The sequence below is a fragment of the Cyprinodon tularosa genome, unplaced genomic scaffold (genome assembly GCF_016077235.1).
Source record: "Cyprinodon tularosa strain WSP-4 unplaced genomic scaffold, ASM1607723v1 ctg880, whole genome shotgun sequence".
In the NCBI taxonomy this organism is placed as follows: domain Eukaryota; kingdom Metazoa; phylum Chordata; class Actinopteri; order Cyprinodontiformes; family Cyprinodontidae; genus Cyprinodon; species Cyprinodon tularosa.
Genome location: NW_024039652.1, coordinates 32,514 through 48,587, shown reverse-complemented (window position 1 = coordinate 48,587; position 16,074 = coordinate 32,514). Strand labels below are relative to the sequence as shown.

The window sequence follows — 16,074 nt, the reverse complement described above, 5'->3', positions numbered from 1 at the left end:
AGAAGAGGAATGATTTTTAGGATTTTTGAGTTATAAAACTTTAAAAATCCATGGTTACATTTTTTAGAATAGGTTAAATTATGGTATACTGTCAGTTAACGTAACCTCCAAATGACACTACGGACTCAGCAGATTAAAAAAACAAAACATTTGACCAATAAGCTTTGAGTACAAAAAAGAGGAGTGTCTTTCAATGTTGCATATTTGTTTAGGAAAAAATCTTGTTTTCATTAGGTGCAGTTAATTATCCAAAATTGCTAGAAATGTTAGTAAGAGTACTGATATTTTATCAGATTTTTACTCAAATAAAAGTAAAAAGTACAATGCTGTAAAATTACTCATAAAAGTACATGTAAAAAAAAAAAAAAAAAAAACTGTATTAGCTGTAACTGTGTAAATGTAACTACTTACTACTCACCTCTGCCAGGATGTGTTAAAAGTTGTCAACGGTATGATTTCAGTGTATTGTTTTCCTGCTTTACCACACCTGGTGCTGATAATCACAGTTCAGTAAAGGCTTGTCATTTAGCCATAACTATACACTATATCAGATTTCATAATCACTTAACCACAAAATCAGTAATTAAACTGTGACTATTTATATGGACCCTTTATTCATAAATATGTTGTAATCAATGACATTATTAAGTATAATATATATATCATGTTACATGTATTTCTAATTTAATAGCAGTGAAATAAAGGAGTCATGAAATGCAAAGGCTTTGGGCCTCTATAATATTACATATCAACTACTGTATGCTCAATATCTTTTGGCAATATTTAGGATTATAACTCATTGGTTTACATAATACATTTTTGTTTCAGCTCATACGCTTTATTTGTCCCTAAATCCCAATGAAAATAACCTGTTGTATATTCTACAGTTCTCTCCTGAAAGACATGTAAAAATCTGGATGACTCTAAATGTTGTACTTTTGAAAGCAGACAAAACAGAAGTTATTGCATTTGGACCAGAGCCTTTAAAAAAGAAGCTAATTATTCAGCCACTTGCCTGTGTACATTTGAATAAATATTTATTTATTGATATCCAGTTTAATCTTATTTGCAAATGCATACATATATATTTCAATTATTGGCTATTTGTTTTTTGTTTTGTGGCAAATTGGGAATTCCATACCCTCCCACCAAACAGCATGAGCAGCTCCTCCCTTTACTCAGGTGTTCAATTAGGCTCAATTGGCCTCCCCTTGGGCCTTTATAGGAGGCCACAGTTGCATGTCCTGGTATCTGGTTTCTTTTGATTTGCCTGTGGCAATGGGTAGTTGGTTATGGCGATGTGTGGTTTTATTGGCGGTGTACCTTCAAGGTAAGATTTTTTTTTTTTTTCTTCAGATTTATTTTTTTTTACAAATGGCTATACTTGTTCTTATGGTTGTCAATTTTATTTTACCCTTTTATGTAGCTGAAGGAGTTCTTAAGCGTTGCCAAGTGGGCTATTATCTGTGTGGGGATGGCTCAGAATGCATCTCCCATAGATATGTCTGTGATGGGGATAAAGACTGTGAAGATGGTTCTGATGAACAGAATTGTGACTCTGCATGTGGTTCTGGTATGTTTTTAATGTTTGTGTTTAACTTAATCATGACACAACCTGAACATAATGATGCTTTAAATACTACAGATAATTAGGTTTTGATTAAAATGTTTGAATACATCAGTGGTATTCATAGCTCAACACCTCGGCCAGTGTTTTTCAACCCTGGTCCTGAAGGCATACTTCCCGCATGCCTTGGAGGTTTCCAAGCTTTCACACCCCTGATATCAATTGATGGCAGATTGAACAGGGTTTGCTGAGCTGCAATCATTTTATTGACTATTGGAACAGGAAAATGTCAAACTCCACCCACCCCAACCAAGGCATGTGACAATTTAACTGGCTAATTCAACAGGTTTGCATATGAAACTAGAGTCAAAGATCTTGTGCTTTCCTTATAAACGGACATTTTTGCTTGGTCCATCTCCATACAAACTAGTTTCCAGAAACTATGTTAAGCTATAAAGACAACATGCTTGAGTCTTGCCTGCACTTCTATAGGGGTGTAAATAATATTCGTTTTGTATCGATCCAAAAGCCGACGATCCGATGCATCGACACGTCCGCAAGATAATCGATTCATGTTTTTTTTTTTTTTTCCTCCGGTCTATTTTTATCCACTTGCTCCTGGGCGTAATTCTCCCTCCCGTGCTGCGGTGCCGCTAAACCTATTTTGCCCTCCTACCGTGCTTCCTGGTTATACTCTTACAGCAGTTTGTTGCAGCAAGCTTGACACAGACATTTTTAAATTATGCTCAGTATTGAAGCGTGGTCTGGGCTACACGCTGTGGGTCTAGATACGGCCGAGGCGATGAGGAAGTGGGGGCGAGTTTAGTCCGACGACGGAGGGACAATGGGGCAAAAAGAGCGGAGATTCAGCTGGAAAAAGGGTCCCAGCGGTCTCGCGCACCTCGCTCTTCTAGCGGGTCGAACTTCAGGAGTTTTTTTTCCCGCAATTTCGGTCATAAAAACAAAACAAGCCGGCCTCCTGTCTGGTGCACTGTTTGCAATCAGCTACAATCTGGGAGAGGTGCAGCGTCTCTCAAGGGGGTGGTGACGTCGACACTGGACCCTTCTTCTTTTATTTAATGGCGGTTGGCAAACAACTTATAGCTGCATTACCGCCACCTTCCAGAATGGAGTATGGACCAGACAAATTATTATATTCTCCCTAAAATACCCGGTCTTCTTAGAAAATTAAAAAATACTACCAAAAACTACATCCCCAGATGACCTTTGAAACAATTTCCTTATATCTAGTTTATTTTTATTCCTGTCTAACTCTCTACGCAACATCTCTCTTTCCTGAGTATATTTATTACGTTCTAAAAAAATATGTTGGACAGTTTCTCTGGAGCCGAGGTATTGCATTGAACTCATTACACTGATATTGTGTAGTATTTTTTGATGCAACTTTTCTACTTCTGTTATTTGCTGTTGTTTCTAAAGAAAATGCATAATGATATTACAGCTTTCATTGATTTATTTCAAACTTGAAAATTTGTTTAGCCTGTAAGGTGTAAAAAAAAAAAAAAAAAAAAATTAATCGAATCGTGGTGTATTCTTGAGTATCGAAAATAATCGAATCGTTGGTTCAGGAAATCGATACTGAATCGAATCGCCATGATGGATGTGATTTACACCCCTACACTTCTAACTTCATGATTTGCCAGTAACATTTCTCCACTGAGATCACTAAAGTCAATCAACATCAGAAATATTTCTATTGGTCTTAAATGTCTTTAAAGGTTAACTTTAACATCACCATTTTCAATATATCCCCTAAAACAGATCAGTTCCAGTGTGCCCATGGAAAGAAATGTATAGACAAGGACCAGGTATGTGATGGTGAGTCTCAGTGTCAGGATCGCTCGGATGAGGAAAATTGCCTGAAACATCCTGAAGACTGTGCTCACCACTGTGACGACAAGAGCCAGTGTCTACCTGCAAGCTTCATCTGCGATGGCGAGAAGGACTGTGTTGATGGCACTGATGAGGCAAACTGTGGTATGTGGATTGTGTTTAATCTCTTTGGCTCTATGGTGTCAAGTTTTCATCTTGACTGTTTGTTTCCCAGCTGACCAAGAGAAGATGGGGGCAACTGAGAGTCCTGTACAGGTTCCCTCTGGACTGTCTCGTCCTCTCAGGTGTGGTCTTGGCTCCCAGATGTGTGAAGACAAGTCAGACTGTGTCCATTACAGATACATCTGTGATGGGGAACCAGACTGTGTTGATGGCTCTGATGAGAAGGATTGCTCTTCAGAATGTGGAAATGGTAAAGTTGTCAAACCTGTGTAAAGGCAAATATTGGCTGTGTGAGCCTCATTAAAGAAACTAGGATGAGGGGTATCTTGTTACAACTGCTCTCCCCTAATCCATTCCTTTTCTTGCCATCTTTGTCTGGGGGGGTATTTGATCCTTCCTGCAGACCAGTTCCAGTGTGCCCATGGTAAGATGTGTATAGAGAAAAGCAAAGTGTGTGACGGGGTACCACAATGTCAGGACCATTCAGATGAACTTGAATGTGCAAAGCGCATGGAGGGCTGTGCTCACATGTGTGACGACAACAGCCGCTGTGTCCCTGACAGCTTCCTGTGTGATGGGGAGAAGGACTGTGGTGATGGCAGTGATGAGGCAGCCTGTGGTATGTCTATATGATCTGACGATTTGTGACAAAGTTTTTAGCAAGAGTTTAATTTATTTGGCCTTCCTGTAGCTGATGTTAGGTGTAGCACTTCTGAATTTAAGTGCGTCAGTGGCCAGTGTGTTCTGGCCTCAATGCATTGTGATGGTCACCCTGACTGCTGGGACCGCTCTGATGAGGAGGGCTGCACCAAACCACCAGAGTGTACAACCAAACACCGCTGTCCACACAGCAAGGAGTGCCTGGTGCAGGAGTGGATCTGTGATGGTGACCAGGACTGCAAAGATGGCTCGGATGAAAAGGTAAGTGTTTAATAAATGACCTGAGTGGTCTCTTAAACCTGAATTTTTAGGACATCTTGCCAAGCTCTTAATTTGGCTTAACCTATATGCAAACCATTGTCATTGTGATATTATCCTGCTTTAGGATTGCCCTGTGCTTCCAGTCAGCTGTGGAAGCTTCCAGTGGTTATGTAAATCAAAGACTTTGTGTATTCCTGGAGTCTGGAGGTGTGATGGCATGAGGGACTGTGATGACGGTAGTGATGAGACTGAATGTGAGTTTTGGGGGGTTGCAGTACTTTTAAGGAACAAATCACTGAAGGTAAATGCAGTTTTAGGATGACTTTGCACAAGACAGGAGTGCCTGATGTATTAATATTTCAGCCAATAAAATGCTGTGCAATGCTTATTGTATGTTTACTATAAACTTGTAAGGTGGAACAAAAGCATGCCCTGCTTACAAGTTCCAGTGTGGAAACCAGGAGTGCTTGGAATCAGCTCTGGTGTGCAATGGTGTTACCAACTGTGCTGATGGTTCAGATGAGGGAGGCAGCTGCCAGATGGCCTGTACAGCTGATGATGACAACCGCTGCTCACAGGGTTGCTACAGCACACCCCAGGGACCGGTGAGGAGCAACTTTAACTGTTTAGATCTTCCCACCTTTACTTCAATAATGCATGCTGGATAACAGTAAAACTTCTTTTTTTTGTAGCATTGTCTGTGTACAAAAGGGTACAGGCTTATGGAAGATAAGCACACATGTGCTGACGTAGATGAGTGTGAACCCCAGGCACAACATGTATGCAGTCATCTGTGTATCAATAAACCTGGGTCATACCGATGTGAGTGCCATCCTGGCTTTATAATGGAGGCAGATGGATACCAATGCAAGATCACAGGTAAAGTATTTTCAGTATGCAATCTAGAAGGCTGTTCCAACATTAGTAAATATAAGCAAGCAAGACTTTTTTTGGGGGGGGTTCTAGTTTCCTTCATACAAGGGCTAGAATGCACAAAGCTTCTGCAAACGTTCTTTGTTAGTAGCTGATCTCTTTATAGGTGAACCATTCCTGTTGATGTCCGTCCAAACGGAGTTGTACATGTATGGCCTGCGCAGTAGAAGCCTTGATATCTTGGCATCTTCTGCCCAAAAGGCGATCTTGTCTATAGACTATGACTGGAGGGACCAGAAAGTCTTCTGGGTCAGTGTGGACACAGAAACAATCAGGTGGTCTTCCATGGACCAGAAAACTGCAGGAATCTTGATTAAAGGTATTTGGTGTGGTCACTTGGTATTACAACTGACAGGAACAGATTTAAAGACCTGCCCTCTTGTTTCAGGTGTCCGGGCCGATTCTGTAGCTGTGGACTGGCTTGGAAGGAACCTATACTGGATTGATGGTGTGAATAGTCAAATAGTTGCTGTCAAACTTCTCAAAACTTCTGTCAAGTCATTGGACCAAAGTATCATCCTGGAGGAAGACTTGGATCAGCCTCGCTCTTTGGCTCTGCTACCACAAAAAGGGTTGGTGTTTTATTTGTATAAAGTCTTTAAGAATAAACTTTAGAGATGACATTCCTACTTGTCTTCTAGGTTAATGTTTTGGACAGAAATTGGTAACCTTGTAAAGATTGAACGTGCTGGAATGGATGGGTCTGAGAGAAAGGCAGTGGTAAACTCTAGCTTGGGCTGGCCAGGTGGCATTGCAGTGGATATACTTTCAGAAAGGATTTTCTGGACAGATGAAAGGCTGGGTGCAATTGGTTCTGCCACACTGGATGGTGATGAAATTAAGGTGAGTGTTAAAATTACTTTCAGGCTTAACTGGAGACTTTTCACTTTTCCAGTAATGGTTGGCTTACAAGATGCTAACTGCATTTGATTTGCAAGATGGTGACTTTTATTGTTATAACTTAAAACTATTCAGCAATTTAATTTGTACAAAAACATTATATTGTCTCTCAGGTCTTCCAGCTGAAGGAAACTACAAATCCATTTTCTGTGACGGTATTCAATGACCTGCTATTCTGGTCTGATGCAAAGAAAAGGGTAGTCCAAGCAGTTGATAAACTCTCTGGTAAGAACCGACAGGTTATACTGAAGAGACCAGGACAACCTTTTTCTGTGAAGGTGAGATTTTTACTACAGAAGTTAATTGTAGAATAAATGTGTAGGTGGATGCAAACCTTGGTGAACTGTAAATTGGTTTCACAAACTGAAGGTAAACTTTGGTAACACTTTGTTTCCAGATCATCCACCCTATAATTCAGATGGATACGGAGAGCCCTTGCAAGAAGATGGCCTGTTCCCATATATGCCTGTTGGCACCTAGACGCAAGGCTGTCTGCAAGTGTCCCCCTGGTCTTTCGCTGGCTGAAGATGGTCTAACCTGTTCCAGTCTAGTCAAATCGACATTCTTGCTGCTCTTGTCACCACCTACTGTGACAAAGGTGTGTTCTCTAGAAGTCTAAATGACAAACTTATAACATGTTGGGCTTTTTTTTTTATTTTTTTTTATTTTTAAATAGTTTAGTACTGGGCACCCAGGAAAGAATGGTGGTTGGCTAACATTCAGATTTATTAGAATAATGTCCATACAAAAGTGCTTTTACTTGATGGAGGAAAGATTTAAAAATGACCATGCATAATTGAATGTACATTGTAAACTTATCACTCTTGTTTAGCTGTCAGCTTTGTATTCCAATCTAATCAAATGTCTGCAAAACTCTGGGTTTGGGTCATTCCAAATCCAAGAGGAAAAACGCCTTCAATTGCTAGTTCAGTATAACCCTGAGGGCTTCCTTAGAACAAGGAATGTGGCTTGTTCCACTTTGTTCTTGTGCTTTCTCCACAATGTTACAATCTTAACTGGTACAAGATGTTAGACTGCAGCACTAATGCAAACCCTCAATTTTTTTCTGCAGATCTACTTGCAGTCCCAACAAGTGAATATAAAAGGCTGGCCTGAACACTTGGCATTACAGATCCCCAGCATTGGCGAGACGAGGCTCTTGGATTACAGCACTCGTGAGAACACCCTCATTCTGACGGGTGACGATACAACATCAGTTAACTCATACAAGCTGAAAGACAAAACTTTAGTTGTTCAGGGCCAGCTTCTGAAACTGCTGGATGACCAAATCACTGCCATGGCACTTGACTGGGTAACCCTAAATGTATACTGGAGCAGCAACAAACAGACCCGGCTGCATGTCACTTCAAAAACTGGGGCATACACAGCCATTCTCATTAAAGAGGGGCTCACCGGAGTGAGCTCTATTGCCCTTCATCCTCAAACTGGAAAAATGTGTTTTACTAATCTAGATTTGAAAGTTCCTGGCAAAAATGCTGCAATAGAATGTGCTCACATGGATGGTGGAGAGCATAAAGTTGTTTCTAAGCAAGCATTTCAGCCTGCATCTCTAGCCTTTTCCAGTAATGGGGATACAATCTACTGGGCTAACACAGGTACAACTTCTTGGAAGATAATGGATTTTTTTTTTCAAAGAATCTACATAAAATGACCTCTAAATTTAAACAGGATCAGGAACAATCGGCTTGATAAAGACTGATGGCTCTGGATATCAGGAGCTAGAGGCTGGTGCTGGTCTGAGTGCTGTGGCAATTGGGGACAATGTGCCAATCTGGATGACTGTTGATGGTAATGTACAGCTATAAGAGTTTGAGAAACCTACACACTTCATTTGTTTTAATGTCTCAATATAACATGAAAAACTTTTTATAATCGTCCCCAGACATGACAAGACTATGGTACAGAGAAGATCAGCAACAGAAGCTATGGTTTGAGGTTGACTCAAAAGTAATGGACTTGAAAGCCTTTAAGTCCACCCAGTCAGGTAAGTGAACAAATTCCCATGGGATGCAGTGTCACCCATAAAATCTAAAATGCAGTTATGTTCTGTAAAATTTCAGATTCCAACCAGTGTGCAAAAAACAATGGCAACTGCGAGCACCTGTGTCTTGCCACTCCAGCAGGCCGGACATGCAACTGTGCCCATGACTTTATTGCAAAAGATGCAACCTGCAGCCCTAGTCAAATCTGCTCACCTGATACCAGACGATGTCTGGACCAAACCTGCCTGCCAGCTGAGAAATTCTGTGATGGTCATGCTGACTGCTCTGATAACTCGGATGAAAACTGTATGAATACTTTATTTTTATCACTACTCATCCTAAAGCGCTCAACTGAAACCTCACTTTTCTTTTAAGGTTCTGGTGTTGAACAGGGATCGGGAACCAAAGCAGCTTCTCCTAGAAGTCCTCAAAGCACATTGTCTCCTCATACAGTACCCCCAAAGGAGGGGAAAAACTCCCTGGAAGATGGCAGTGAGATCAGGAACTTGGAAGCTCAGCAGTGTGACCAGGATCTTTGCAATGGGAATGGAAAGTGTGTTGAAACCAATGGGGTCAGAACATGTGAATGTTTAGATGGCTACACTGGTGTCTCCTGCCAGGATGATGTGAAGAGCATGCAGGGCCCAATAATCTATGGTGCCGCGGGTCTATGTGGCATAATCGTCATCATTGCTGTGATGGCAGTGGTTCTCAAAAAGAATGCTGCATCAAGGTTTCTAAATTTGTTCTATATTGTCTTCCATGTAATATAGCAGCACACGTTGTTGCAGATGTGACTCTTGTAGAAGTGTGACTAAAGTAATCTCATAAATACAGGAGTACCCCAGAAGCAACAATGGATACCAGCATGTCTGACCTGGAGAAAAAAGTTGAATCACCCAGCACAAAGAATGCTCAGGCAGCTTCGGAGAAGGAGGTGAACATTGTGGAATGTAATGGTGGCTTGTTTAAGTTGCATTTAAGCTTGTGACTTATTTCTTTTTCTAATCTTTTGCAGGAACCAGTATCTTCTGTGGATTAAAGAAAATTAACTTTTAATAAACTGTTGGCATTTTCAATTTGCATCTGTTTCTTTCAAAGCATTAAACAGTCTTGACACTGCTAGCATTTGTAATTGCACACAGCCTTTAATTGGTTTACATGAAATGTAGTTTGTTTAGGATTGAAGCAACTGGCAAACCAAAAAGAAAATATTAAAAGGGTTCCATAGACTTCAATGTATGATAGTAAATTGAATTATAAGTTAAATCTCATGCCCTTTAAAAGACTTGAATGTACCAGAAGTGCTCACTTAATCCAGGAACAAGGTCTAAAATTAACATTTTATTTTCTTTGCGTAATCCTAAATGCGCACAACTGCGTGCCATCACCAAAGTGTTTCAAGGGGTAAGGGTTGGCATTAATCAAGGTTGAACAGTAGAAGCTACAATTCATAGCTGTGTATATTGATTGGCTATTTGAGGGAAAAATTTAAATGACTGAGATCAAGCTAGGTGAAAAGGAGAAATGTGAATTTAACATAATTGTACCAAAGTAGCTTGTCTGGTTTTGCAGGAGGTTAACTTGAACTATAAAGTCAAACAAGTGGTTTAAAAGGTTTCCCCAATACAAATTCAGAATGTACAACACTGAAGCAGGACCACAGAATTAAAATTGGGTGGCAAACTAAAAGGTTTTTTTTTCTTTTTCCACAAGGATGTAATTTCTTTTAGCCAGCGTATGCCTGATGTCCCAGAATCTTCAAACACTGGCATACATGGTATATATATTCCCCCCCCCCCCCCCCCCCCCCAATTCTGGCCATATAAAGCATTCATAACAAGTCCAACAGCCTAACTTATAACACATGGCAGCGAAATACCACCAGCCAGTGTCCTGAGGGGGGGGCAGCGACGTAAAGATTTTATTTTATCCAGTATTACCAGTGGTCTTTGTAATAGGAATAATCGTACAAAATTGGTTTGTTTACCTCCAAACTCATGTGATAAGTTATGAAGTTGCTCTTGATTGACCTAGCTGTTTACTGCCTGCAAAAGGTTTGCAAGTCTCAGCAGATTTAGCATGTCTGCTAGGAAGTTTGTTGGCCGTAGGTGTGAACACGGAGGATCCATCACACTCACCTTCATGCTCACTATGATGGGGATGAAGTCTGGTATGTGAACGATCAGATAACTTTCCTGTAACTTAAGCTCCACATATGGCATACGCTCGCTTAAGTTGAAAGTTTGAATATGCTCAAAATTTCTTGACATATTTGCTGTATGACGTGTTTCAGCGTGCTCATAACTTATACACAACATTGCTTATCCGTTTGCCAGCATTTTCCCCAGATTTTTCGTACTTCAGGCACACACTGGTCTAAATCAAGGTGTGACTGGCTTTAATAGATGTTGAAGTTTGGCCTATTTTTCAACATAGTCCTGTTTCTCTTACTGTGATTAACTATATGGTGCTCTCTGTCATCTTCTGACATGGGAGCTGGCTCAGAGCTCATCTGCCTGGTTGTATCTTTCCTGAACCAGGATTGACAGTTACCTTTTCTGTATCTGCTGCTTTTTCTATGTCAGCTTCGGTCTCCTTGAACCCCAGTCGGCCTCAGCAGATGGACGTTCACACTGAGCCTGATTCTGTTGTAGGTTTCTTCCTGTTAAAAAGGAGTTTTCTTCTCTGTCGCTAAAAGCATGCTTGATGTGAGGGATTGCTTTCGAGTCAATGAGCCAATGCAAACAGGTGGTTATCCTTAAACGTTTAACCAATCTGACTGTATGATCTGTTGAATTGTCTCTGAAAAGTGCCTTGAGACGACATGGGTTGGGAATTGGAAGTAAATTGAATTGATTTGAATTACTTTAGTGGTCTCAACTAGGCCTATCCAGTGTTCCCACTGTTTAACTGGTGCCTCCAGCAGGATGGAACACCATGCCACAAAGCTCAGATCATCTTTTTGAACCAGTTCACTAATGTCCTCCAGTTACCTGATTCTCTATGGAATTTAGTTAAACATAATTAGAGCAGAAGTATTTTCACACTCAAGTTATTTCGGTTACTATGCTCGGACCGTCCTCGTCACAGTTTCTAAAGGGTAGTGTAAATGGGACTTAAGAGGACTATGATCAAAGACCTGAGGAATGTCTGGCACATTCAACAGGGTAGTAGCAAGATTAACTCGGTAAAATACCAGACTGTATTTAAATGCATTACATGCAAACTTTGAAGAAATAAATCTGGAAAATCTCTGTATTGTAAAGCTCAAACTGAAACAACATAAATGGTGCTCAACCTTCTACAATTATCTGAAAACAACTGGAGATTTAAACAATAAAAAAAGTTTCTGATTAATAACCTAAAACTGTTTTATTGATAGCATTGCGTTAGACAATGGGGACTTAGATACTACATACTTGAAGCTGAGGAATATTTTGGTTTTGCATTATCTCCTTAGCACTCTAGTGTATCATTAGGCCCAAACTGTGACATCTAGATGTATTTAAAGGCAGGACGAAATTCTTCCTATTGTTTACACTAAACCCACAAAGCATTTTGGTTATCAAACCACTTCTGGTGCATTCTTATTTTACAGAAAGAATTTTAAATACTAGGATGCAGCTTCAATGGTTTTATTTTAATTTTTTTTTTGTTCAGGGTGGCTGTGAATTCTTAACCCCCATGTGTGAGTGAACAGCCATATAAAAACATGCATAGCTCAGATGTTCAGTCACTTAGGATATAGAAGATTCAAACTCTTCTTGGACATATACTGAAGGTAAGCATGAAAAACGTTCCTTTTTGTAGTACAGGCTTTATGAAACAGAAACATTTGTTAGCATATATATGGGTCAGAATACATTTAGCATTGAAGTTGATGTCTCTAATTTTATTTTTAGATGATTAACTTGAGTTTTTTTTTCAGACTAGGATACATTTTTTGAGAATTTAATCGAAAAAAAAATTAACTTTAAATCTCATAATATTTTCTTATATCTACGAAATGGTCCAAATTATGTATACAGTCTCAAATATATTCACCCGCAGATATTAGGTTAAATGTTGTTAAGCAACCTGAAGCAAAGTCACCATAAGCCTCAGGCAAAACTCATCCTGGGTATTTAAAAAGACCTCTTGGCCAAAATTCTAGAATTCTTTTAAATCAAATTCCTGAAACAGATTTAATCTAATAATCAGTTTATTTATACTTTGCTTATTTACAAAACATCATCTCAAGGGACTTTTTAAAAATCTGTTTAATCAGACAATTCAGACAGACTGGTTAAAAGGTCCACTATCACTCACATTGTCAATGGCTGGAAGAATGGAAGAAATCCCTCATTCAGAGCAAGCATCTATTAGCAGTAGAAAGGAAACCCTTGTTTAACAGGAGGAATGGAAATGCTTATTAAGCATGGTCCATAAATATTCTTTAGAATTGCATTTAGTTGCTGCTAGTGAAATGATGACCTGAACAGTTTTTCTTACATTACAGTACACTGACAGAGTGTTTATATTGGTTTTGGAAAGAGAAAAGAGGAAAATGGAAGTTGTGAGGGCTACGCTTTGGGCGGTGTTTACGTTGACAACGGTGACGTCTAAACCGGTGAGGAATTGTGCTGTAAGACTTTCTTTCACTACAGAATAAATGAACCAATGACTTTCATTTTTTTAAACAGATTTGTTTAGATGTGGGAGATGATTTATCAAAATCATCAGAGTCCAGCAAGTCAATGTCATCAGAGGAGACGGATCAGTTAAGCCCTTCACAGTCTGTGTTTATAGACACAGGCATTCAGACAGACCGCCTGGACTCCAGTCATTCACCCACCCTTGACACTGCAGCAGTGCCAATGCCAGAAGACCCACAGACATCCACAGACATTAATGCTTTACAACTCAACCCCTGTCAAACTGCTTTGCATATAGGCATTTCTCCTGACACTGCAGGGGACTGCCTTGACGCTGTTGTGATCATGGAACCAAAGGGCACCAGCACATATGAGGGCCCTCAGCAGACAGCCACATCACCCAATCCCATGCAGGTCATTACACCAACACCTCTGTTGTTCTCCACAGACACATCCTTGATTATCCCTGATGAAGACACCCCTGCAGAAACTTCTGATCCTTTTACCACCCAGCTGACAAACCCTGTGCAGGCTCCCCCTCGAGGAGACAGTAGATAAGCCTGATTGAACAACATAGTATTCTAAAAACACTAAAGCTATGATTTTACATTTTCATTGGTGGGATTTTACTCATTGTGGTTCCAGTGTAGGTAACTGCTACAAACATAAAAAGAAACATTTGACCTACAGTAAAGGTAGCATAACTGAACTGCTTTATTAGTTGAATCAATACATGGAAAAAAAGAAAAAGATGAAAAAAAAAAAAACATCTGTCTTGTTTGCTTTTTTCACGTAGAACAATAAAGTATAACTCTATGGAAATCTGTCATTGCAACTCATTAAACTACACATAATTACAATTTTTAATTGTGTCCTTGAATATCATGAATTTAAAACTGCAAACACAAGACAAACTGAAGCAATTAAATATTAAGCAATAAATACTCAATAGCTCCATTTATAACAGTTGCACTTTGTCAAATGCTCCACAATCAAACCACCTTGGGAACAAGAGAAAGGTACATCAATTTATCAGCCATCTAAGATGATGATACATTTAAATAGAGGTCTTTCACTTGAAGGGTAAATTAATTTTAATCAAACATGGGTTTATTTTTTCTAAACAGAACCGTGTTGAGTATAAGAAAGCTGAATCTTTGCCGAGCTTGACTGATCTTTGAGAAGTGCTCATTGGAGATCCCAGCAAAGGCAACTCACTTATTTTCTTTATTTTAAGAAAATAGTCAATAATTGCAGGATTACACATTAAAAATATTTTCTCATATTGATTTAATTTCGATCCGTTAAATATAGCCTCTGTGGCAACAAAATATCCAAAACAAAAGTCCGAAGCCTTTTCTGTCTCTGTCTATAAACACTCTGCTACATCCTCAGAGAAAGGCAGCCACATTGTCTTTGCTTTGCTAATAACTCTTTATCATTTAGAGGTTTGACGAGTGGAATGTATTTTTAGCAGTCTTAGTGCATATTTGCAATATAAGGCCTTAGGCAAATATTTATTATTTATTATTATCCAATATTTTATAAAGTTAAGGTTTAAACATTTGTTGATTTTTATGAGCTGCTTTTATGAGGATTAAATCTGTTAATACTAAACAGTGTGCTGGATTGAAAATTGTTCTCTGCAGCTGTAATGGAGCACTATATGATGCCATGTTAAAACACACTAGTTAAAAAAAATCTTCAATTTTTGCTGCACTTTTTGTTCTGAATGTATGGAAACATGTCACCAATACCTAGTACTATTTCTTAAGCTGATCGTAACATGGGCATTGGAAATACTGACACCCTCAACAACTGAATAAAGCGTGAATCTCAAAATTTAACATGGAGTCTTAGGCTCAACTGCTTTGCTTTGCTATAGTATTCACCCTCCACCTTTAATCTATTTTCTTACATTTTAACATGTAAATCTAATTCATTTTAAATCTTTTCTAAGTGATAGATCTGCAAAAAATATTTAAATTATAAAAAAAAAAAATAAATGGCATGGAAATATGTCAAATTTGCTATGATGCCCTCAAAAAGATTAACTGCATCCAATTACCATCAAAAGTCACGCTATCAGTGACATGAGGTCTACATATGTGTATAAGTGTCACATCATCTATCAGTGTCACCACACCTGTTATGAAAAGCCCCACAAGCTAAAATAAACACTAAGCGCCATCAAATCCAACTGCTTCCATTGGAAAGCACACAGTACCACAGGACACCCGCTAACAGGGCTGTCCGCTAAAACTCACAGACCGGGCAAGGATAGCATTAATCTGAGAACAGAGACCAAATGTAACCCTGAGGCAGTGCAGACTTTGGAGTAGAGAAAGTATCTGTTCATAGTACCATAATAAGCTGTACCCTCCACAGTTCTGAGCTCTATGGAAGAAATTCAAAACAAAAGCCATTACTTAGGTCTTAAATAAGGGTAGTTTGGCTAAAATGCTTATGGGAGACTCACCAAATGAATGGAGCAGGGTGTTATGGTAAGATAAAACTAAAATATTCATTTAGACTACAAAGGAAAACCCTTCCTTTGGGAATGGTTTTCAGCGGCAGGGATTAGGAAACTGGTCCAAGATAAAGAGAGGCTGATGGTGCTGAATACTGGGATGTTCTTGAAGTAAACCAGCATCATTTTATGACTGGGATGGTTCACCTTCCAACAGGACAGACATGTCAAAATGACCGATTCAAAGTCCAGCCGCCAATTCAATCTAGAATGATTAAAAGGTAGCTGTTCACCCCAATCAACACGAGGAAGCAGTCTGCAAGCTCAGAGAGATTTAGCTAAAGCAAATTGCAGCTGTAAACACGGCCAAAGATGGCTGCCAAGTTTAGGAGTGGGTGTGGACGAACCAGGTGGCAGTTTTCTGTCCTTTTGTTTGCTTCTCAATTAGCAGAATTATACATCTTATTATACAACTTCAAACTTCAAACCAGAGGTGGGTAGGATCCCCAGAAACTGTAAGAGTAGCACTACTTTAATTTTTTTTTTACACAAAGTAAAAAGTAGCCATCCAAGAAATTACTCAAGTAAAAGTAAATAAGTAAAAAAGGCTACTTCTGTACCAAGTAA

The 16,074-nt window shown here is 39.3% G+C and overlaps 1 protein-coding gene across 1 annotated transcript; it reads left to right on the top strand.

The window, feature by feature from the left end:
- The first annotated feature begins 1,195 nt into the window (after positions 1–1,195).
- On the top strand, positions 1,196–9,411 carry lrp13 (low-density lipoprotein receptor related-protein 13). The gene is made up of 21 exons (XM_038273645.1): positions 1,196–1,330; positions 1,427–1,573; positions 3,350–3,565; positions 3,636–3,833; positions 3,987–4,202; positions 4,275–4,504; positions 4,629–4,758; positions 4,919–5,109; positions 5,197–5,383; positions 5,544–5,756; positions 5,826–6,009; positions 6,079–6,280; positions 6,451–6,615; positions 6,735–6,935; positions 7,410–7,953; positions 8,027–8,146; positions 8,241–8,342; positions 8,419–8,646; positions 8,716–9,073; positions 9,178–9,277; positions 9,359–9,411. The coding sequence occupies exons 1-21, from the start codon at positions 1,240–1,242 to the stop codon at positions 9,380–9,382; spliced, it is 4,047 nt and encodes a 1,348-aa protein (XP_038129573.1). The 5' UTR covers positions 1,196–1,239; the 3' UTR covers positions 9,383–9,411.
- Positions 9,412–16,074: the final 6,663 nt, after the last annotated feature.